This window comes from Podarcis bocagei (genome assembly GCF_964188305.1).
Source record: "Podarcis bocagei genome assembly, chromosome: 4".
Taxonomy (NCBI): domain Eukaryota; kingdom Metazoa; phylum Chordata; class Lepidosauria; order Squamata; family Lacertidae; genus Podarcis; species Podarcis bocagei.
The window spans coordinates 15224837-15250694 of NC_138128.1; the positions used below are offsets into that span (position 1 = coordinate 15224837).

At 43.8% G+C, this 25858-nt stretch overlaps 1 protein-coding gene across 1 annotated transcript in view; it reads left to right on the plus strand.

The window, feature by feature from the left end:
- SPATA16 (spermatogenesis associated 16) overlaps positions 1-25858 on the plus strand; it is a 165101-nt gene that overhangs the window by 75762 nt on the left and 63481 nt on the right. Inside the window, exon 5 of the mRNA XM_081190327.1 lies at positions 21995-22079. Coding sequence (XP_081046453.1) covers positions 21995-22079 — 85 coding nt within the window. The remainder of the gene's footprint in view (positions 1-21994; positions 22080-25858) is intronic.

Below are 25858 nucleotides of genomic sequence, written 5' to 3' on the forward strand. Positions count from 1 at the left end.
ATTACTAATTGATTTTTTTCCCCCTCTCTTTACTAAAAACAACAGCAACCGAGCAATATATTACCACCACTGGCACGATTTATTTCCTTAAAGAAGATGGCAAATGCATTCATAAGATAAGAAAATGCAACAGACCTGAAATGGCAGCCCTGCCATGGTATCAGGGGGCGCGCGCACATCCTAAGATCAGAATAAATTTATCCATTATAATCAATTAAATCACAGTTTTGCCATCTCAGCACAAATTGCCTACCTGCCTTGATTAGGCACATGGCACAGTCCTGTTTCTCAATGATGCTGAAAAACAGTATCTAAAACTGGCTGTTCCATTCCAGACTGTGGGAAGGGAAGGCTGACCTGACGGATTGTGTGTTTGCATGCAAATATCTTCATAGTTCTGCCTGAATTGAGGCCCACAGGTATGACATTAAGAGTGTGGTGTCTCTTTTCTATGGAACATGCACGTTTTTGAAATGCAAATACCACCTGCTTGGGAGGAGGCTGGTAATGATCAAGATTTTAGCAGGCAGAGAAGGGAAGTTTAACCAATGAGGGGTTCCAGTGAGGGGGACTAAGTGATGGCAGTGGTGATACCAATGGGAGGATTCCCTCCCCCCCGTTGAAATTTCAGTTTCCATTACTACCTCAGCAGGAGAGGAAAACCTTAAAACTCTCTCTCTTTGCCTGCTGCATTCCTGATCATTACCATACGACCTGTGGATACTTTTGAAAATCATGTATGTTAAATGGAAAGGCGCACTTTGAAGTCAGTTCTTGTCTGGCTTTGACTCCTTTGACCTGGAAGCTCAACGTCTTAGTTGCTCTGTTCTGTCGAGTCCCCAATTTATCCATTATGCCTCACGTGGGGGACATGTTATGCCTTTCTTGCAGCGCACAATGGCTGTCGTTTCTAAAGCAGCCCTGTCTTTTCTCACTGTGGTGGTTGGGGTCTTCCACTGTATTTCTCTCACTGCGACATTCTGCTTTCGGAATAGAAACATTACCGCTTATTGCACCGAGATGGGTTTCTATTTTAATGGCAACCGCTGTACAAAGAGAGAGAGAGAGAGAGGCGGCTCTGGCCCGGCAGTTAATGTTCTACTGCCTTGCAGGAGATTTATTTATTCTTCCCAGCCTTGGTCTCACACTGCCCAAGTCACCTGGGAATATGCACATTACCAAAACAGCATGCTCAGACCCTTGTGGGACTGCCTTATTCCGCTTCTCAATGGCTTCTTTTCATATGATGAAGGTTCGGAGTTGGCAGCTTGCAAAGAGAGTTCAGGCCAGCCAGAAATATATTACTACAGCATTAAGTCACAGGGAAGCGTAAAGTCGCAGGCAGGGGAGGAAAGGATTGATCGAGCTCTGGGCTGCTACAGTTGATTGTGATTTCCCTGATTTCCCTGTAGTGGCTAAAGCAGCCTTTCCTGAGCTTGGGCCTTCTAGGTGTGTTCTCCTACAACTCACATCATCCTTTGTTGAAATCAGAGTAGCAAAAACGCAGCTAAGAAGTTCAAATCATATATATGACTGGTGCATTGTGGGTTAAACCACAGAGCCTAGGACTTGCCAATCAGAAGGTCGGTGGTTCAAAACCCCGCAACGGGGTGAGCTCCCATTGCTTGGTCCCTGCTCCTGCCAACCTAGCAGTTCAAAAGCACGTCAAAGTGCAAGTAGATAAATAGGTACCACTCCGGCGGAAAGGTAAACGCCGTTTCCATGCGCTGCTCTGGTTCGCCAGAAGCGGTTTAGTCATGCTGGCCACATGACCCGGAAGCTGTATGCCAGCTCCCTCGGCCAATAAAGCGAGATGAGCGCCGCAACCCCAGAATTGAGCACGACTGGACCTAATGGTCAGGGGTCCCTTTACCTTTACCTTATGACAGACACCCTTCTTATGAGATTAAGCCAAAGTCCAGATTTAAGCGTTCAAAAACTCTACTTGCAGAAACTTTTAGTTATAGATGAATTAAAATATAATATTTACAGTCACATGCTTATCCAAGCATAGGCTTACAATCTCTTCTGCTAACTTCCAAACAACTGTACAGTATTTTCCTCTCTTTCCAGAGCTCAGCACTCAACCTTCTGTATCTCAATTAGGCCATGTTTTGCAGCTCCTATGAGAGATTTCCACCTTTACCTTCTCTTGCAGCTTTGCTCTTTCTTTCAAGCAGAGAAGATGCTCTCCAACACTCTATTCAACTTAGCAGTGTTCACAGTGGATTCTAAAACACAGCCATCTTGCTTCACATAAAATAGAGCAATGAAATACTTCCCATGTGACCATTGTTAGCCAATCACATGAGAACTACTAGAATTCAGTTACCATCCAATCAAATTTAAATACATAGTAATGCATATAAGCATTTACAATTTCAGTGAATTAAATTACTATACTTAACATCCTTGCCCATGCTGGCAAGGGCTGGTGAGAGCTGTAGCTCAAAACACCTGAAGGAGGATGGTGTGAAGATTGCAACTGTGTAAAAATTAGATTAACCAATAGGTGGGAACCAAACTTAAAACCACGGAGAGACCTGATCTGAATAGAGAAATTGGATTCTTATCTCATTATAAAGCTATTTTTAGCCATCTCACCCCCTTGCTTTCCTGTAAGACCAATTGCAGTCGTTAACAGTCATCAACAGGTTTACCACACCTATCAGCCAATCACTAATTCCCACCACCCTTCTGAGTAAGACTGCTCCCCACCCTCTCACTATGTATAAGGGTCTGGTGACTTCTGTTTCAGTGTATCTGAAGAAGTGTGCATGCACACAAAAGCTCATACCAATAACAAACTTAGTTGGTCTCTAAGGTACTACTTAGGGACGCGAGTGGCGCTGTGGGTTAAACCACAGAGCCTAGGACTTGCCGATGAGAAGGTTGGCAGTTTGAATCCCCCCAACGGGGTGAGCTCCCATTGCTTGGTCCCTGCTCCTGCCAACCTAGCAGTTCGAAAGCACGTCAAAGTGCAAGTAGATAAATAGGTACCACTCCAGCGGGAAGGTAAACAGCGTTTCCATGCGCTGCTCTGGTTCGCCAGAAGCGGGGTTTTTTGTTTGTTTTTTAGCCTTTACTTTTTTTATTCTTTTTTTATAAAAAATTTTATTGGTTTTTCACACTTTATAAAAACACAAACAATACACAAAACAAACAAACACATAAACAAACATGTATAATTTCAAATCCTTTTTTCTTAAACCTTACTTCACCGACTTCCCCATACCTCCCCTTTCTGCATCCCTATTTCCAAAATTGTTTCAGCAAATCCTCCCCCTTGAGTTTATCTAATTTTCCCTTGTTCTTTTCTTTTACTTAATCTTTTATAGCTGTAATCCCCTTTTTTCTATAACCTCAACATTTTAGCACTCATTAATTTTACAATATTACTTGAGATAGATTTTAAATTTCTTCCAATCTTCTTCCGCCATCTCTTTCCCCTGATCACGGATTCTGCCAGTCATTTCAGCCAATGTCATATAGTCCATCACCTTCATCTGCCATTCTTCCAGGGTGGGTAGATCTTGTGTCTTCCAATACTTTGCGATGAGTATTCTTGCTGCTGTGGTAGCATACATTAAAAAAGTTCTATCTTTCTTTGACACCAATTGGCCGACAATGCCCAAGAGAAAGGCCTCTGGTTTCTTAGGGAAAGTACATTTAAGTACCTTTTTTATTTCATTATAGATCATTTCCCAGAAAGCCTTAATCTTCGGGCACGTCCACCAAAGGTGATAGAAAGTACCTTCAGTTTCTTTACACTTCCAACACTTATTATCAGGCAGGTGATAGATTTTTGCTAGCTTGACTGGGGTCATGTACCACCTATAAATCATTTTCATAATATTTTCCTTTAAGGCATTACATGCCGTAAATTTTATACCGGTGGTCCATAACCATTCCCAGTCCGCAAACATAATATTATGACCAATGTCCTGTGCCCACTTAATCATAGCTGATTTAACTGTTTCATCTTGTGTATTCCATTTCAGCAACAAGTTATACATTCTTGACAAATTCTTAGTAATGGGTTCTAACAGTTCAGTTTCTAATTTTGATTTCTCCACCTGGAAGCCAATTTTCCTGTCTTGTTTATAAACCTCCATTATTTGATAATAATGGAGCCAATCTCGTACTTTGGTTTTCAATTTCTCATGACTCTGTAACTTCAATTTGTCTCCCTCTTGTTCCAAAATTTCCCAATACTTTGGCCATTTGGCTTCCATATTGAGTTTTTTCAAGGCTTTAGCCTCCAAAGGCGATAACCATCTAGGAGTCTTGTTTTCCATCAAATCTTTATATCTAATCCAAACATTGTATAATGCTTTTCTGACAATGTGATTTTTAAAGGCCTTATGCACCTTAACTTTGTCATACCATAAATATGCATGCCAACCAAATGCATTATTAAAACCTTCTAAATCCAAGATATCTGTATTCTCGAGGAGCATCCACTCTTTCATCCAGCAAAACGCTGCTGATTCATAATACAGTTTTAAGTCCGGCAGGGCAAATCCCCCTCTTTCCTTTGCATCCGTTAATATTTTAAATTTTTTTCTGGGCTTTTTGCCCTGCCAGACAAATTTCGAAATATCCTTCTGCCACCTCTTGAAACAGTCCATCTTGTCAAGAATTTGCAATGTTTGAAACAAAAATAACATTCTAGGCAATACATTCATCTTGATAACTGCAATTTGGCCTAACATTGAGAGCTTCAAATTTGACCATATTTCTAAATCTTTTTTAACTTCTGACCAACATTTCTCATAATTATCTTTAAACAAATTCAAATTCTTAGATGTCATATGAACCCCTAGATATTTCACCTTCTTAACCACCGTCAAGCCTGTTTCATTCTGGAACTTCTCCCTTTCCATGACTGTTAAGTTTTTTTCCAGAACCTTAGTCTTTTGTTTGTTCAATTTAAATCCGGCCACTTGACCAAATTCTTGAATTAGCTCTAGAACCCTTTTTGTACTAGTGTCTGGCTCTTGTAACGTAAGTACCAAGTCATCTGCGAAGGCCCTTAACTTATAATGTTTAGCTCCAACCTGTACCCCTTTAACCAGCTGGTCACCTCTGATCATGTTTAGCAACACCTCCAGAACTGAAATAAAAAGTAGTGGGGAAATTGGGCACCCCTGTCGTGTCCCTTTTTCTATATTAAATTCTTCAGTTATCACATTATTTACAATCAACTTAGCCTTTTGTTCAGAGTATATAGCACCTATACCATTCTCAAATCCTTGACCTACCCCCATCCCATGAAGATTCTTTTTCATAAAGCTCCAAGAAATATTGTCAAAGGCTTTCTCCGCGTCCACAAATATCAGAACTGCTTTAGTGTTTATGTTCACCTCTAATAATTCCAAAATGTTTATTATGTTCCTCACATTATCTGATAAATGTCTTTTTGGGAGAAAGCCTGCTTGGTCCTTATGAATCTCCTCCATCAGCACTTAGTTGAGCCCAATCTAACCACCATGCAACTTGGGACCTCCAAAATGTTGTCATTTGGGGACCTTAAGGTCCTCCACAGGGCATACCAGGAGATGGGGAGAGGTGGTCCTTGAGGTATTGCAGTCCTGAGCCAGTGAAGGCTTTATCGTTCAGAACCAGCACTTTGAATATAGTATCTGAAACTCTTTAAATACTAGTTGAAGCTTCTCAGCCATCTTCAAAGGCATCCCAAGTGGCACACTAGAAGTCAGCAGCCTATGGCAGTGACAGTCTCCTGAAGGCATCTCACCACTAGACTAAGTAAGGGCCAGTGTATGTTCCTCTTGACAGAAAAGAACCTGGAAGCAAGGACATCCCATCTCAGGACAGGCTGCTCTCAGCAACTACGCCTACATCTCAGAGGGTTGGACTACATTTCCCTTCGGGTCCCTTCCAACTCTGCAGTTTCTATGATTCTATGAAACCCACAGAGTCACTCTGAGGCTTTTGGAGACAACTGCTCCATGACAATCTGCTCTGGGAATGGTGGTGTCTGTGGAACCCCAGTAGCCAACCTGTTGCAATGGGAGTGAGAAGAAGCTAGCAGATTCCAGCTAGGCCTCAGAAGGTCAAGCCCACCTTGCACCCTCATAAAATAAAATAATAATAATAATAATAATAATAATAATAATAATAATAATAATAATAATAATAATAATAATATTATTATTTATACCCTGCCCATCTGGCTGGGCTTCCCCAGCCACTCTGGGCGGCTTCCAACAAAATATTAAAATACAGTAATGCATCAAACATTAAAAGCTTACCTAAACAGGGCTGCCTTCAGATGTCTTCTAAAAGTCTGGTAGTTGTTTTTCTCTTTGACATCTGGTGGGAGGGCGTTCCACAGGGTGGGTAACACTACCAAGAAGGCCCTCTGCCTGGTTCCCTGTAACTTGGCTTCTCGCAGTGAGGGAACTGCCAGAAGGCCCTCGGTGCTGGACCTCAGTGTCTGGGCAGAACGATGGGGGTGGAGACGCTCCTTCAGGTATACTGGACCGAGGCCATTTAGGGCTTTAAAAGTCAGCACCAACACTTTGAATTGTGCTCGGAAACGTACTCACCCAGCTTTAATACAAACATTCAGGAATTAAAATAAAACACAGTAAGAAAAAAATACGTCAGAAACACGTCAATGAAAACAGAATTAAAACCAAAAAAAATCCATATGAGGATTGATCACAGACTGTTGTTTGACTCAGCCCTCTGATGTCGATGGCAAGTTAAGATATATCATATCAGCAGCGTGGTCCTTGGTTTTTGTTGCTTAGGAAATGTTATTTGGGGTGTCAAACATCACACCGTTTTGGCTCGAACACCTCTAACCTGATCTGCATGGTGAAGCTTTGACCAAAGGCCAACCAACAACAGTCCTTCTGAGAAAACAGGAACCCTGACTCTGAAAATATATATATATCACATAAATGTCTGCAAAGGGGGCTCAGAAAAACAAAGCGCAGGATCTGTCCTTGTGCCCTGTGATTGTATATCTCTTAGGGTTTTCCTCCACCCAGTGGCCAGTTGCAGCAAATGAAGCTCACTTCTGAAATCCACGCTGTTCTGCTAATTTAGCTTCTTCATTCTCCTTCTAGTAAAAAGGTAAAAGGCAAAGGACCCCTGGACAGTTAAGTCCAGTCAAAGGCAACTATGGGGTTCGGTGCTCATCTTGCTTTTCAAGCCGAGAGCGCTGGTGCCTGTCCACAGGCAGCTTTCCAGGTCATGTGGTCAGCATGACTAAACTGCTTCTGGTGCAATGGAACACAGTGACAGAAACCAAAGCGCGCGGAAATGCCATTGACTTCCCACCCCAGTGATACCTATTTATCTACTTGCACTGGTGTACTTTCAAATGGCTAGGTTGGGAGGAGCTGGGACAGAGCAACAGGAGCTCACCTCATTGTGGGGATTTGAACCGCCGACCTTCCGATCAGCAAGCCCAAGAGGCTCAGTGGTTTAGACCACTCCTTCTAGAACTCAGCTGCCTGTTCCACAAAAACTGTGCTCAAATTTCCCTTCAGTAGGCCTTTTGAAGCCAAACCACCTAGCTGTTGAGTCTGCTTTCTTCTTGAGATTCACCTACCATTGGCACCAGATGCTTGGAAGCCACTGTAGATGCTAGGAAGCTGGGGAGGGGGGTCACAGTCCCACATGTGAAACCTTCCAATGGCAGAGATGGGTGGAGCAATGCATCCCCTCCAACATTTCTCTAATGAAAATAGGGATGTTCTAAATAATGATGATAATAATAATAATAATAATAATAATAATAATAATAATAATAATGCCCTTTCATCTGACTGGATTGCCCCAGACACTCTGGGTGGCTTCCAACATATATATATTATTATTTTTAAAATAATATTTATTGAAAAAAGAATTTTTAAAATCACAAAGAAACGAAAAAGACAAAATTACGGGGGGGGAGACAAAAACAAAGATAAAAAAGAAAAAATAAAACCATCATTTTCAAATTCTCCACTTTCTTTACCTTCTTTCCATGACCTCCTCCCCCTCCCATCTCTTGTATCTTAATTGATAATTGTCACAGCAAATCCTTCCCATAATTCATAATATTCTGTCAATACATAAACTTACTCTATTTTCATCTTATCTTATATAAAACCTTAAAACTTAAAATTTAAATCTTATTTTTACCAGCTTCTCATAACCATTACCTTTTTACCTAATTCTTTAAACATTCTTAGAAGAGCCTAGTAATTTCATTTCAGCATTTTTGCAACTTTCATAAAAACATTTCTGACGATAAAAAAAACAAAATGAGAATAAAAACAATCCAAACTTCTTCCAGCGTCCCCTCCCCCCGGTCCCGGGATTATCAGTCCTTTTTGTCCCATTAGTCTGGCCCATTTAACCTGGTGATCTTATATCCGAGGCCATCAAATCTCTTCCATGTCCCTTCCGCAGTTCTTCTTCATATTTTCCTTTCACTCGTGGGAACTCCAGCTTGGTAGTGTTTTTGACCCTTTTCGGCTGATCAGCCCCTTTCTCATAGTCCAGACTAAACTCCATGTGGTATTTTAAAACATGTTTCAAGTAATAAACATATTTCCAATTCCCTCCAAGATAAGTCCCAACAGCTCCAAACCTCTGGCTTCCAACATATATAAAAACATAATAAAACAATAAACATTTAAAAGCGTCCCTATACGGCCTGCCTTTAAATGTCTTCTAAAGGTTGTATACATGCTGAAAGGAGAGCCATTGATAATCTCAGAAACAACCCAAACATTATAATTAAAGAAGCAGACAAAGGGGGAGCTGTCGTCATCATGAACAAAACTGACTACATTCAGGAGGCTCACAGACAACTTTCCAATACCGCCTTTTACACAAAATTGGACTCAGACCCCACACAAGAATACAAGAAAGAACTGAACAAGATTGTTAAGGAGCTACCCCCACACATCCAAGAACAGATCCTCACCAACACACCAACAGAACCTCGACCAGGAACTTTCTATCTTCTACCTAAAATACACAAACCAGGAAATCCAGGACGCCCCATCATTTCAGGTATTGGCACTATTACAGTGGGTGTCTCCGGTTATATGGACTCTGTTCTGAAACCATATGCCATCAGTGCTCCCAGCTATGTACGTGACACCACAGATTTTCTGAGGAAAATGCAATCTTTAAATAACCTTCCCAACAATACTATACTAGCTACTATGGACGTGGAATCCCTGTATACCAACATCCCACACAACGATGGTTTACAAGCTATAAGGAACACCATTTCAGATAAAACCACAGCGGACCTTGCCACCAAACTCTGCCAATTTGTCCTTACCCACAACAACTTCAAATTCGGTGATGACCTGTTCCTTCAGATCAGCGGCACAGCAATGGGCACCCGCATGGCCCCACAGTATGCCAACATCTTCATGGCAGATTTAGAACAACGTTTCCTAAACTCCTACCCACTCAAACCTCTCTTGTACCTGCGATACATTGACGATATTTTTATCATCTGGACACATGGTCAACAGACCCTGGACACCTTTCACCAGAAATTCAATGATTTTCACCCCACAATCAACCTTACAATGAATAATTCTATGCAAGAAATACATTTTTTGGACACTACTATAAAAATACAGGATGGACGCATAGACACCACCTTATACCGTAAACCAACTGACCGACAAACATATCTACATGCCTCTAGCTACCATCCCAAACATACCAAACAGTCCATTGTATATAGCCAGGCACTACGTTACAGCCGCATCTGTTCCAATTCTACAGACAGAGACTCTCACCTAAGAGATCTACAGCAAACCTTTTCTGAACTAAAATACCCAGCAGATGAAGTTAGACAACAGATCAACAGAGCCAGACTGATACCCAGAGAGAACTTGCTGCAAGACAGACCCAAAAAAGAAAATAACAGAACACCACTAGTCATCACATACAGCTCCCAAGTTAAAACAGTTCAACGCATCATCAGAGATCTACAACCTCTCCTGGACAATGACAGTTCTCTTTCTCAAGCTCTGGGAGGAAGACCTTTCATTGCCTACAGACAGCCACCCAATCTTAAACAACTCCTAACCCACAATAATACTACAACCAGACTTAACACGGACACTGGCACCAGAGCCTGCAATAAACCCAGATGCCAACTTTGCTGCCACATACACCCGGACAACACCATTACTGGCCCCAACAACATCACACATACCATCTCGGGACTATTTAATTGCTCATCGTCTAACATTGTGTATGCCATCAAATGCCAACAGTGTCCTTCAGCTCTCTATATTGGACAAACAGGCCAAACCTTACGCCAAAGAATAAACGGACATAAATCTGACATCAAGAATCACAAAACAGAGAAACCAGTAGGAGAACACTTCAATCTCCCAGGACATTCTATACAAGATCTCAAAGTAGCTGTTTTACTACAAAGGAATTTCAGAAATAGACTGGAAAGAGAAGCTGCTGAATTGCAACTCATTACCAAACTTAAAACAATGGAGAGACCTGGTCTGAACAGAGACATTGGATTCTTATCTCATTATACATGACTAAACCATTTCTCACCTTCCCACCCCTTGCCTTTTCCTGTAAGACCTATTACAGTCGTTAAGAGTCGTCAACAGGCTCATCAGGCTCATCTCAGCTATCTGCCAATCTCCGATTCCCACCACCCTTCTGAGTAATACCCCTCCCCACCTTCTCTATATATAGAAGGATCTGGCAACTTCTGTTTCAGTGTATCTGAAGAAGTGTGCATGCACACGAAAGCTTATACCAAGAACTAACTTAGTTGGTCTTTAAGGTGCTACAGGAAGGATTTTTTTTATTTTGACTAAAGGTTGTATAGTTACTCATTTCTGTGGCTTGGGAGTCACATAACTCCATACCCTCCGACATTTCTCCAGTGAAAATAGAGAAAATAGGAAAAGTGGGACATTCCGGGACCAAAACGGAAACCTGGAGAGCTTCTGTAAATCCGGGACCGTCCCTGGAAAATGGGGACACTTGGGGGGTCTGGCAATGGATATGACTCTTCCTTTTGTATAGCAGGCTGCAACTCATACCAAAGTCAAGTTTGAGAGAGATAAATATATGGGCATAGATATATAAGATATGAGGGATGCGGGTGGCGCTGTGGGTTAAACCACAGAACCTGGGACTTGCCAATCAGAAGGTCGGCCGTTTGAATCCCTGCGCCGGGGTGAGCTCCCATTGCTCGGTCCCTGCTCCTGCCAACCTAGCAGTTCGAAAGCACGTCAAAGTGGAAGTAGATAAATAGGTACCACTCCGGTGAGAAGGTAAACGCCATTTCCGTGCACTGCTCTAATTCGCCAGAAGCAGCTTAGTCATGCTGGCCACATGACCCGGAAGCTGTACGCCGGCTCCCTCGGCCAATAAAGCGAGATGAGCGCCGCAACCCCAGAGTCAGCCACGACTGGACCTAATGGTCAGGGGTCCCTTTACCTTTCTATAAGATATATCCAAGCAAGGCAAGGAATTGTTACAGTTCAGAGACACAATTCTAGCCAGGCAAAAGTATTTAAGGAGAGTTTTCAGCAGAGGTGGAGAGAAGCAGCATGGCCTAAGGGAGTCCCAAGATATGGAGGGCAATATTCAGCACCCAGAGATAAGGATCCTTACCTCTGGTCAAGGATCAAGGCAGGTCAAGGAGCTTTGGATCAGCTCTTGGGAGCCCTATTCACCCTGCCTTGTGTCTCATGATGTCAGAAAGGCAGTGTGCGAATGGAAAAAGCAGACTTCTGCACACGCATCTTTCAGTGTCGGTTGTTACTAGTTAGTCCGGCTGTGTGTTAATAGCGTTGGGTCAATTGATTTATTTTCTCAGTAACAGGCTGCAAAGGAAAAAGCGTTTGGTATAAAGTTTCTAAAACTTCTATTAAAAAAAACCCCTACTTCTTAAAAAAACACCACTACTACAGCTTAAGGTGCAGGCCCCTAATGGCCCACTCTGGGAAGGCCTCTAAACCGTTCCCTCCCTTTCCCTCCCAGTTTTTTCCTTGTAGGAAAGGAAATGCTTTTAAAACATTCCAAAGAAATCCTCAAAGCCTTGGTAATGGATGTAGGAATGGAAAGCAGAATTCCACCCTGCCAGCAAAGAAAAGGATAAGGTAGTAGAAGTGCCTCATATTTTCCACACCTTGGGGACTATACCCTAAAGGCATGCCAAGGTCCTAGGCATGCCTGCCCTGGGACCTCACGGAGAAGGACAGCTGATGATGATGATAAGGACCCTGTGGTCCTCCATATATTGTTGGATTCCACCTCCCTCAACCCCAGTCATTGTGCCCAGTCAGGGATGATGGGAGCTGTAGAAACAGGAACATCTGGAAAAGCCAAACATTGCTGTAATCAGATTCCAGGTTTGGCAAACAGAAGGGGAAGAAATGGAGGCAGTGAGAGATTTTACTTTCTTGGGCTCCATGATCACTGCAGATGGTGACAGCAGTCATGAAATTAAAAGACGCCTGCTTCTTGGGAGAAAAGCAATGACAAACCTAGACAGCATCTTAAAAAGCAGAGACATCACCTTGCTGACAAAGGTCCATATAGTTAAAGCTCTGGTTTTCCCAGTAGTGATGTATGGAAGTGAGAGCTGGACCATAAAGAAGGCTGATCGCCGAAGAATTGATGCTTTTGAATTATGTTGCTGGAGGAGACTCTTGAGAGTCCCATGGAACACAAGAAGATCAAACCTCTCCATTCTGAAGGAAATCAGCCCTGAGTGCTCACTGGAAGGACAGATCCTGAAGCTGAGGCTCCAATACTTTGGCCATCTCATGAGAAGAGAAGACTCCCTGGAAAAGACCCTGATGTTGGGAAAGATGGAGGGCACAAGGAGAAGGGGACGACAGAGTACGAGATGGTTGGACAGTGTTCTCGAAGCTACCAACATGAGTTTGACCAAACTGCGGGAGGCAGTGGAAGACAGGAGTGCCTGGCGTGCTCTGGTCCATGGGGTCACGAAGAGTCGGTCATGACTAAACGACTAAACAACAACAGTCGTACCTTGGTTTTGAACAGCTTAGTTCTTGAACTTTTTGGCTCCCAAGCGCCACAAACCCAGAAGTGAGGTTTCCGGTTTGCAAACTATTTTTGGAAGCTGAATGTCCGGCGGAGCTTCCACGGCTTCCAACTGGCTGCAGGACCTTCCTGCAGCCAATCAGAAGCCACGCTTTGGTTTCCGAAAGTTTTGGAAGTCGAACGGACTTCCGGAACGAATTCCATTCAGCTTCTGAGGTACAATTGTATTGCTTGGTGCTGGGAGAGTTGCCTGTGGAAATGCGTAACCCCATCACTTTTGATTCATAGCTAGATGGCAAATTGTGATCAACGGCTCAGAAAAACTCTCTCCTTGCAAGGTTCTAATATTGTGAATCCATGTTCTCCTACAGCTGCTTTGGAATTGTGCGTTGTGTGTTGCCTGGGCAACCATCCCACCACACTCACCCTTCTCTGCCTCTTGTGAATTAGTCACCGACCATCCAGGGTATTTGACATGGCCAGGAGGATAAAATAAATGGGAGTAATCCGGTCCACCCACCACATCGGAACATAGAAAACTGCCTCATACCGAGTCATGCCATTGATCCATTGATCCCATTATTGTCTACACTGACTGGCAGTAGCTGTTTGGGTTTTCAGCTTGGGGTCTCTCCCAGTCCTACCTGTAGATGCCAAGGATTGAACTCGGAACCTCCTCCATGCAAAGCAGATGCTCTACCTTTGAAAGGCTACAACTTCCATTAAAGAAGCAAAGTAAATTACCCAGCAGCCTGGGACTTGTACACACACAGTCCAACACACACACACAGTCCAACTGTCTGCATTTGCTTTTGTAAAGGCGGCTCCAGCTACACGCCAGAGATGCATGTTGCCCTGCTCTTGGGCTGTACTGGTTTTCCAGTAACCCTAACCCTAACCCTAACCCTGGATAGCTCACTTGGTTAGAGTGTGGTGCTGATAACGCCAAGGTTGCAGTTTCATATTTTTTTTAATAAATATTTATTAGAAGTTTTCCATTTTCAAAAGCCAAAAAAGAAAAGACAAAAAGAAAAATAAAAAAACAATTTGAAATCCTTATTTTCTATAACATCTTTCCCTGACTTCCCCACACCTCCCCTTCTTATATTCCCATTTAGATTGTAAATTCAACAAGTTCTTATCCCCAATTTTTAACCTTTTCACTATATCTATACTGATACAGAAAATACAGTAGTTAACCTTTTCATGCTTGATTCATTTTTTTTAAAAAAACACCAATTTTACCTTATATACCTCAAAATTTATACCTCAGAACTCATTCTTAAATCCATTTTTTCCTAAAGTCGACCCAAATTCCTTTCCACGAATTCCCCACTTTTCATACTGATATCAAAACAAATTAAAGAAAAAGACAGATTATATTTATACACCCTTTGGATCCCCAAACCCCACCCCATCCCCTTTCCCGGTTTCAATCCCCAACAAATGTCCAACAGTCTTAGTCTGCTATCAGCCTGGAGATCTCACATCCGAGGCCCTTAATTGTCTCTCAGTTCCTCTCTGCCGGATTTTTTGATAGTCCTTAATATTAAACACCAGATCTCGGAGATGCTCTAATCCAGTGAGGACAATGGTTCCTCCAGCCAGACAACCCTACTTAAAAGTGGAGCCCAAATCTTGTTTCTTACTCCTTTCAAATCCAAATGTCTCCAAAGCTCCAGCTTTCACCTTGATCAAATTTATAGTCCTTGAATCTTCAGATCTCCACATATAGAGATCTTTCCATTCTTCAGCCTCCAATTTGGACCAAGTTTCCATCATCCAATTCTTATTTTCCTTTGTAGCCATCATGTCAGGACTCTGGCTCTCCTTTGTCATCTGCAACACCACATCTCCTCCTTCCCTTTCCTCAGAAGCAACATATGTCTCTTTCTCCACACTCTCAAAGTTAACTTTCTCCTCTTGTCCAGCTGCATGAACTTCCTGGATCAAATCCTTATCAAATTCAATGCACTTGTTTACTGTTAAGTCCAGGGTTGCAACATTAGTAGCCAAAACATCAATTTGGCCTTGTAACTTTCCCAAGAGAAAGAAAATTCTGTCCAGTTTAGCTTAAGTTTTCCCTCCTTCAGCCATTCTTGTAATGTCCCAAACCCCCCTCTAGAGGGATTTTGGTTACTTAGTATTCCATCCAGTTCAAATCCAAAAATCAAGTTAGTTTGTATCGGTTCTTCCTTATTTTCAACAAGATGTAGCCAAATTGTAACAAATATATCCAGCAGAGACAGAAAACAAAGATCGCTTTTTCCGTCTTGACAGCTAGTTTGACAGCTGTCAAGCTCTTCAATATCTCTCCAACAGGCTTTCTCACGGATCACTCCCGGGTCCGGCGGGGGGGGTGACACTTCAGCTCCAAAAATTAACTCTTATCCTCCAGTAAAGATTACTTAAACTGCCAAATCGTGGAATTAATATCCTTTACCCAACAAGAGGGGGAAATTCCTCTCAACCTTAGTTAGTTAGTCCTTGCTTTAGATTATTTATAAGACGGGGAGACTGACTTCCTGTTTACGCCTTCCCCGATCGTGCCTAATTCAACAAAAAAAATTCCTTTAAATGTCCAATTTCCGTATTACTCACGGGTTGCTGCTTTAGAGTCCAATTGTTCACAAGAAGAAGTCAGCACTCTCCGACCATGGCATGCAGCTTCACTCCGTAGGAGAAGCAGTCAACTCACAGCACCGCGCCACACACCCCGTCCCCCGTTCCGAAGCCTTTAAAAAGGCTCCTTCACGGGTTGGGGGGGCGCAAATGGTGCCCGCCAAGTCACCAGGTTCACAGGCTTCCCCGCCTGTGATTTTTAAGGGTCCTCACGTCGCTGCAGCGGCAAGACCCAATCCTACGGAGCCAATTCCCTCCGGAGCTCAGAGGGAATCCGCCATTAGTCGATCGCACTAACCCGGAAGTCCAAGGTTGCAGTTTCAATCCCCAGATGGGGGTAAATTTTCAATGATGCTTTGTATTAGGATTTCCCCCTCAATTTCTTTGGAGAGAGCCAGTGTGGTGTAGTGGTTAAGAGAATAGACTCGTAATCTGGGGAACTGGGTTCGCATCTCCGCTCCTCCACATGCAGCTGCTGGGTGACCTTGGGCCAGTCACACTTCTTTGAAGTCTCTCAGCCCCACTCACCTCACAGAGTGTTTGTTGGGGGGGGAGGGAAAGGAGAATGTTAGCCACTTTGAGACTCCTTAAGGGGAGTGATAAAGCAGGATATCAAATCCAAACTCTTCTTCTTCTTCCTGAACTTCCATGGGAAGGGAAGGAGACAGCCCATCTCCTTTCAAGTACAGAAGAGATGCATTGTCTGCTGGACAGCAGCCCAAGAATGGGAAGTCAACGTGCAGCGGCTCATAATTTATTGCGGGTGAGGGCTGAGTATTTAGGGCTGAGGGTTTTGTGAGCAGGGTTAAAGCTGGCATTTGTTTGGGCCTCGGGTTTGTTATCTTCCACCTCCCCTCAGGACACCTCTGTATGCTAGCATGAGGCAGCCCTTACACGGGACTTGCACAGGAAAACCTCCCAAGGAATTATGCCCAGTATTTTTACATGGTGCTTCTCCTTCCCGCTACCCACCTGTCCCTCCTCGCACTCTTTCCTGAAGAAATGGGGCCGGAATCAGTTTGACTGCTCGGCCAGTAATCATCGTCCCCCACAAAACAGACATTCTGTACAGCGAAGGCAAATGGGTTTCCCTTGACAAGGGATTTCCTGTCTGTGATCTCAGGCAAGTCATTTAAGAGGCAAATCAGGGACCACTTACATTGCAAGAGTCCCTCTTGACTCCATTAAATTGTCCCCTAAGTGACTTGTCTCGAGCTGGCATATGGAACAAGGCCTGTAATCCAATCTCTCAGATACAAAGCCTCAGAGGGGGTGGAACTGCGTGTCCAGAGGAGCACCATTAGTTATCCCCCGTGTCTCAGAAGCCCAACTGGCTTCAGCTAGAAGTTGGGCATTTATTGTCACTGATCCCATCCTTTGAATGCTCTTCCAGCAGAGATTTGGCAGGCATCCCTGCTGTTAACTTCCAGGCATCTCTCAAAAGCCTTTTAATGATGACAGTCCTATTCAGTTGTTTACATTTTCTTAGGATGAGCTCGCTGTATTTATGATTATTTTATACTGTTTTGATGGTATCTTGTGTCTTATTGCATCACCACCTTGACATGAGCGGGTGGTTTGTAAATATTTCAAAATAAATAAATATCCAGGGGTACCCCTGAAAATGGTTACCCAATGTCAAGTTCACACACACACACACACACACACACACACACACACACCAGGTTGGTCACTTGTAATACTAATTATCTCATGTCCTGATATCACTGAGGGAGGGGTGACTCTGTAGATGTTGGCTTCTTTGCGTTCAGTCCTCTACACTTCCACATCAAGTTAACATTTTTTTTAAATAGCCGTCATGGAAATTCATCAGCATATTAGCGCCAATTATGGATGCAATTTTGCCTTACACACTTATTTTCACAGGGCAGTTTCCCCTAATTTTATATACTGCATGCTACTTCCACTAATATATGCATCGGTATGTATGCTTTACCCTAGTACAGTGGTACCTTGGGTTACATACGCTTCAGGTTACATATGCTTCAGGTTACAGACTCCACTAACCCAGAAATATCACCTCGGGATATTTGCTTCAGGATGAGAACAGAAATTGTGCTCTGGCGGCACAGCAGAAGCAGGAGGCCCCATTAGCTAAAGTGTTGCTTCAGGTTAAGAACCGTTTCAGGTTAAGTACGGACCTCCGGAACGAATTAAGTACTTAACCCGAGGTACCACTGTATATGCATTTTTGTACACATTACTTTTCTGAGGAACTACAATGCAAAATCTGAAGTGCAAATTTCGACAGGTGGCTGTGTTTGGGGTTGCATCTAGAAATCAGGTGGCAGAAAGTTGGCTTTAAAAAAAATCTTTCTTTTTCCCCTCACCCATTTCATTTTAAGAAATGACTCTGCTCGTTAATAAACTCCCCATCATCAACTGCAAAAAACTGCAGTTTTAAAAACAAATTAAAGAAAAAGTGGCTGAAAGCAAAGCAGATAGACCTGATCACAAAAAACACAATTCTGCCTAACTTGACACGGTGATAATACGAGTCACAATAAGCTATAAAGTCCATCCAATTATCTGCAACATTAATGAGTCAAAGCCGTCCTTTTTCCTATGAATTACTTCCGTTAATTTGTTCATCACGCCAGTTCCAGACATTTCAGTAAGCTCTACGAAGCCATCAGAGTCTGAGGGTACTTCCAGTGATTAGCTCATAATGTTAGGGTTGTCATACGTCAACAACTTTTTGTGTCTGGATCATTACTTCTTGAAAAATGGCCACCCTACACAATGTTTTTGGAGCAATTGTTACATTCATAACCAATGATTTCACCATATTGTACGAGGTGAAATCTTTGTTGAGAGTACCTGGTCTTAGCACATCCCCCGCAAGTGTCCTGGAAAACCTGGGACATCCCGTGTTGTTGTTGTTTTGTGAGAGAACGGCAGCCATTTTGGTTGCTGTGATCTCTCAGGATTTTGCAGCATACTAGGCAAATTAGGTTGCATCCAGCTAAATTATATTCAGAGTGGGCCTGCTGAAATTAATACTGAAATGAATGGGCCTAAACTGAGTTCGGTCATTGGGAAATTGTGGTGTTGTCAGCAAGTCCAGGGCACTCATAGGCCTCATAGGACATGCAGCATCATTGCCAGGCCTGCCCTCAGTGGTACGAGAGCAGCACTGTCAAGAGAACTAGGCACACCTAGGCTGTGAAAGCAGCAAGCCTATTCGCCGAGGCCGGCCAGAGAGGGCCGTCACCTGGAGGAAGAGAAGCCACTGCCCCACTGCGCCCACCACGTCACATAGAGGCTATGGCGACCCTGCCATGCAAAGCAGCAGCAGGGCAGCTGCTTCCTCTCCCTCTCTGGTGCCGTTTCTCATGGGTGTCACCCGAGGCAGCTGCCTCACCCCACATCATTGATGGGCCGGCTCTGAGTGGGCCCTCTAGCTCTGGCCCGAGGAGACTACCTGCTGGCATTGGGTCTCTTCTGTATAAAGCCAGAAGCTCATTTATCATCCTCTGCCAGGCTTTGGGGGATCGGATCCGTCCCCCAGTGGCAGTAAATAAGCAGATCAAGCAAAAGGAGCATTCTTACCAGTTTGCTTCTTTAAAAATCACAGAGAGAGAGAAGGGAATGCATATCTTTCTAGAAATGGCGTTGCTCCCAGTAAAGGTTTCCCCCTCCGTCCCCATTAATCTACGTCACTCCTACGTCGGGTAATCTGAGCTTATTGCCACTAAGCTCTGTGTTCTATCACTCTCAACGCCTGTCTAGTCTTGGGCGAAGGAGGGTCAGGAATGCTGTCCAAGGACATTGAATCTGCCAGCTATCTCTCTCCTGGTGTTTCCTCTTCTAGCTGCTCCTCAGCCATGATTTCCCAGCTTTTCCCCTTTGCAAACCATTGTTCTAAATCAATACTGTCCTCCTGCCCCTGGGAAGGTTCAGAAGAAGGGGGGGGCTGCCACCATTCCTCCTCAATCCAGCCCCTGACATCCTCATTGTTTTCATCAAAGTTTCCAGATTTTTGCCAGTGGGTCGCACGAGAGATGGGGAACTTCTTTAGCATTAGATTCAAAGCAAGTGCCCCCTCCCACCAATGCACTGAAGTCAAGAGATGCTCACCTCTGTGCAAGGATAGATTTATCTTTTGCTGGGCCTCCCACAGAGCATCGCGGCAGTCGTCTTCCCCCCTGCCTTCCCCACGACACCCAGACAACTCTGAACTGCTTGTGATTTAAATCCTCTGCTTCCTTTATTTTCTCTCGGCCATATCTCATTAAGAACATAATGCAGCTTGCGAAAACATGTTCTAAAATGGTATTACTACTAGCCTGGGATTAGGGTTTTATAACACATGTAACTCGGGAGAGAATTCCAAATTCAATTTACAGTAATGTCAAGGAGCAATAAATATATCGGCAGTGATGGGGGGCTGGGAGGGAGAGAGACGGGCAGCGACAAGCAGATAGGAAAGCATCAACAAATAAACTTTTTGTGCTAGTAATTAGGCACACAAGATTATTATATGTTTAATTGACTAAAGTGACAATTTGGAATTACATCTGGTTGCATTTAATTGGATTTGGAATCTCCAGAGGGGAAGGAGAGAGAGGGGGGTATTGGAGGAGCAGCCATAAAAAAGCAAAGTGATTTTCTGAAGTCTGTTAAAACCTGCATTAATATCCATTGCACAATAGTTTTTAATATCCTCTCAGTCTAATAAGAGAAATGTGGTAGTTGTTACAAACACTCAGGGCACTAAAGCATATTCAATTAGTTGCAAGATTTGCCACCTCTTCCCCCATTCCCCACACCCCCAAACTCCACCGCGGCAAGCATAATTTAATCAAAGATGAACTATGTTTGACTTTGCCACAAACTGAGATATCCTCCGATACCAGCAGCGCGCTATATCACACATTCAGCTGCTGTCCTGGAAGAAATTTTGACTATATATAATGCGTGGGAGTCCATAAATACTTTAAAGCGAGCCGGAATAAAACATTTTTGAGTGACCGTTAAATATTTGCTCACAATAAAAATGGAAAAACCCATCAACTGCGGGAGGGGGGGAAAATGTTAGGGCCATTTCCTCCTCGCACTTTTGTTACCTAATAAAACAGCTCCCCGGAGTTTCCAAATGCATGCTATATCCTTTTGCCAATGGCTAATAATTATGAATGTATGCTAATATAAATAGCTGCATTTGTAATGTGCCTTAGTCCTTGCTTGCCTTCATTTGCGAGAGTGTCCCTTTGACAGGGGGGTATGGAACGGTGGTATCCTGCCCCAGATCCTGAGCAGCAGCCTGCTTTGGCTCAGGGTACGGCAAGTGGAAGGAAACACCAAACCCTCCAACATTTCGCCAAGGAAAATAAGGACGTGCTAATCCATAATGATGATGATGATTTTATTTATACCCCATCCATCTGACTGGGTTTCCCCAGACACTCTGGGCGGCTTTCAACATATATAAAAACATAACAAAACATTAAACTTTTTAAAAAACAAACACTTCCCTTTACAGGGCTGCCTTCAGATGTCTTCTAAAGGTTGTATAGTTACTTATCTCCTTGGCTTGGGGTTCGCATAACTCCTTACCCTCCAACATTTCTCCAGTGAAATTAGGAACGTGGCGCTGTGGGTTACACCACAGAGCCTAGGACTTGCCGATCAGAAGGTCGGCGGTTCAAATCCCCGCGACGGGGTGAGCTCCCGTTGCTCGGTCCCTGCTCCTGCCAACCTAGTAGTTTGAAAGCACGTCAAAGTGCAAGTAGATAAATAGGTACCGCTCTGGTGGGAAGGTAAACGGCATTTCCGTGCACTGCTCTGGTTCGCCAGAAGCGGCTTAGTCATGCTGGCCACATGACCCGGAAGCTGTACACCAGCTCCCTCGGCCAGTAAAGCGAGATGAGCGCTGCAACCCCAGAGCTGGTCACGACTGGACCTAATGGTCAGGGATCCCTTTATCTTTACCTTTAATGAAAAGTGGGAAATTCCAGGATCAAATCAGAAACCTGGACAGCTTCTATGAATCCGGAACTGTCCCTGGAAAACAGGGACACTTGGAGGGTCTGATACTCGGCTGAGTGAGTCCCCTTATTGAAGCTTCTGCTCCTTCCATGTTCCCCTTTTGCCTCTGGGATGGCAGCTATGGGTGCAAGAGGTACACCTGGGCAGGCCAGAATTTGCACGGGGCCACTGCTTGCTGGTGCGGGACTGCAAAGCTTTTGTAGCCTGTGCGGGTCTTTTAGGTCATGAGCATCGCATTTCTGTATTCTCATCAGTCTCCTTCCTCCCCCTGAATTATTTCACTTGCTTATTCTGTTTTCGTCGTTAGGAGTGCCATGGTTGCTGACTACATGTACTGGCTGTCAGGAGGAAGTGAGCAGCATACCAGCAAGCTCATCAAACTGTATTGGCAGGTAAAAATTGATGGCCCAGCGAGGGAGGAGGAGCCCACCTTGCTGTTAGGACCCAAATGAAGGATTGGTGCTTAAAAGACTGCCGGCTAAGGTAGCTGCGGGGCTTATCAATCAGGAGGCCATTATATAGCAGTAACGTATTTATAATGAAGTGGCTTTTTTTTTTCCTCTCTCTCTCTCGGAGACTAATTTTAAGGCTAAAAATTCAAGGTTGTTAACCTTTGGTTCATACTTCAATTTTACAGACAGCCATAAAATTTCATCTTTGATACTGTATCATTCCAACAGAGATAGGTAGATGATAGATAGATAGATAGATAGATAGATAGATAGATAGATAGATAGATAGATAGATGATAGATAGATAGATAGATAGATAGATAGATAGATAGATAGATAGATAGATAGATGATAGATGATAGATGATAGATAGATAGATAGATAGATAGATAGATAGATAGATAGATAGATGATAGATGATATAGAAAGAAAGAAGGTAAAGGGACCCCTGACTGACTCTGGGGTTGCGGCGCTCATTTCACTTTATTGGCCGAGGGAGCCGGCGTACAGCTTCCGGGTCATGTGGCCAGCATGACTAAGCCGCTTCTGGCGAACCAGAGCAGCGCATGGAAACGCCATTTACTTTCCCGCCAGAGCAGTACCTATTTATTTACTTGCACTTTGACGTGCTTTCAAACTGCTAGGTTGGCAGGAGCAGGGACCGAGCAACGGGAGCTCACCTTATCACGGGGATTCAAACCGCCGACCTTCTGATCGGCAAGTCCAAGGCTCTGTGGTTTAACCCACAGTGCCACCCGCGTCCCAGATAGATAGATAGATAGATAGATAGATAGATAGATAGATAGATAGATGATAGATAGATAGATGATAGATAGATAGATAGATAGATAGATAGATAGATAGATAGATAGATGATAGATAGATAGATAGATAGATAGATAGATAGATAGATAGATAGATGATAGATAGATAGATAGATAGATAGATAGATAGATAGATAGATAGACAGACAGACAGACAATCTCTGCTTTGGTACACAGGCCTTCCATGAGGAGGGGTTGGGTCTGGGGCATAAATGTGCATAGTATTTTGATGTCCTTTCATGTGCTTTGCAAACAGTGATCGTTAGCCTTAGATAAAGCTCTGCCACCAGAGGAACCATTCACTCTCACCTGCAGGGTGGGATAGAGGCAGGGTGGAGAGTAGGGATGCTTGCGGAAGTCGGTATTTGCAATTTTCCTAACTAAATGTCCTAATCCACACCTCTGAGACCAATGCGCTGATCCTTTTCCATCTCAGGAGACAAGGTACTCAACAGATTTATCAGCCCTTAGCAGTTTAAATTTAAAGGAAAATAGGTATTTAAGCACATCCTTTGAATGGCAGACTAATGCAGAAAGGGAAATGAATGGCACTTGCAGGGGGAGGACATGCAAAGGTGACATGGACCACGAATAGGCATGTTCATCCATCCCTACTGCAGAGTAGAAGGCCCAAATGACTCACAAGCTTTGTGTTATGTCACACAAGCAGGGAAAGAGGGAGATGAGAAAAAACGTATTCACTGGTCAGTCTTGCTGGATGGAAAAAGCGAAGTTAACACACTTGAGCTATTCCTTCCTCTTTGTGGCTAGGTGAGAACACCAAGTATTTCTTCCTTCTCAGAATATGCTTCTGTGTTATGAAAGCTGGAGGTATCTGGTGCTGGAAACCATGAAACTTCCTTTGCTATGCTAGGAATTTGTGTCTACGACATCATGTCATAGACGGCCTAGAGAACATGCTAGTCAAGACGCTAGACAAGAACTTCATTGTTCTCCTGTCCCCAATTAGATATAATCAATCCAGTCCCCTATATAATGACTATCCACACAGGGGAACAGAAAAAGAGAGAAATAAAACAGCATCAACATGGACTTACGTTGGGGGAGGGGACTCTTGCTCACCCACCGAGCATCAACCAAAAGGTTGGACAAAAGATTCCTGCATTGCAGACAGTTGACTAGATGACCCTCGTGGTCCCTTCCAGCTCTACAGTTCTATGATTCTAAACAAGTCTCTCTGGAGGAAATGTTTACTGGAGTGCATGTACACCCCAGCTAAAACCTTATTTCTCCTTGAAAACCTTGTGTTCCACAGGTAGCCAGCTATTAATATCTGAGAAGATTATAGACTTTGCAACATGTTTATGTATACATTGCACCATTCCTCCCAAGATCTCAAAGAAGCATATGTGGCTTCTTCTCACTCCCTTTGTAGTTAATAATAATAATAAATTAATTATTATTTATACCCCGCCCATCTGGCTGGGCTTCCCCAGCCACTCTAGGTGGCTTCCAACAAAATATTAAAATACAATAGTCTGTTAAACATCAAAAGCTTCCCTAAACAGGGCTGCCTTCAGATGTCTTCTAAAAGTCTGCTAGTTGTTGTTCTCTTTGACATCTGGTGGGAGGGCGTTCCACAGGGCGGGTGCCACTACCGAGAAGGCCCTCTGCCTGGTTCCCTGCAACCTCACTTCTCACAGGGAGGGAACCACCAGAAGGCACTCAGCACTGGACCTCAGTGTCTGGGCAGAATGATTGGGGTGGAGACGCTCCTTCAGATATACTGGACCGAGGCCGTTTAGGGCTTTAAAGGTCGGAAACGTACTGGGAGCCAATGTAGATCTTTCAAGACCGGTGTTGTGTGGTCTCGGCAGCCGCTCCCAGACACCAGTCCAGCTGCTGCATTCTGGATTAGTTGTAGTTTCTGGGTTACCTTCAAAGGTAGCCCCACATAGAGCACATTGCAGTAGTCCAAGCGAGAGATAACTAGAACATGCACCACTCTGGCAAGACAGTATGCGGGCAGGGAGGGTCTCAGCCTGCATACCAGATGGAGCTGATAAACAGCTGCCCTGGACACAGAATTGGCCTGTGCCTCCATGGACAGCTGTGAGTCCAAAATGACTCCAGGCTGCGCACCTGGTCCTTCAGGGGCACAGTTGCCCCATTCAGGACCAGGGAGTCCTCCACACCTGCCCACCAAAAACAGTACTTCTGTCTAGTCAGGAAAATGGTACATAAGGGAGGATTGTTGATAGAGGGAGATGTTTTTCTTTCTCTCTTGTAATACTAGAACCTGGAGGTCATCCAATGAAACTAAATGTTGGGAGATTCAGGACGGATAAAAGATAGTTCTTCTTCACACATCTCATTGTTGAACTAGGGAGTTTGCTACCTTGAAAGGTAGACAGTTGAAGACCTTATCTACTTCTGCACTGGGAGATGGGCCCTGTCAGATCCATTTTCAGTAGCAAGCTCAGGTTTGCCCTGCAGAATGCACAAAAACGCCTCCCATACTGACAGGTCAACTCTAACCACAGCAGAGGCAGAAAGGGAAGTAGCTTACATTTAGCAGTTCAGAAGAAGTCGACCGGGTCCTCTTCAGGTGTTGCAGGCTTCACCTCCCATCACCCACAGGTAACACTCCCAGTGGTGGGTGGGACTTGGAGTCCAAAACCTGGGCTACCCACAATGGTTAAGGTAGCCTTTAAGAAAAAGGTCCTCTTTATCCTTTAAAAATCCATTAAAAAACCCTCAGGCCATCCCGGCTCCCCTCTCCTCCTGGGCTCCCCTCCTTTTAGTTTGTTGTTCTGGGTGCGATAGTGTCATTTTGCCTTGGGCAGATAATAAATTCTCATGGATTGAAATACTTTACAGCCAGGAGGAATGATTATCTGCTCTGACCTCCTACATAATGTGCAGGGCATATCA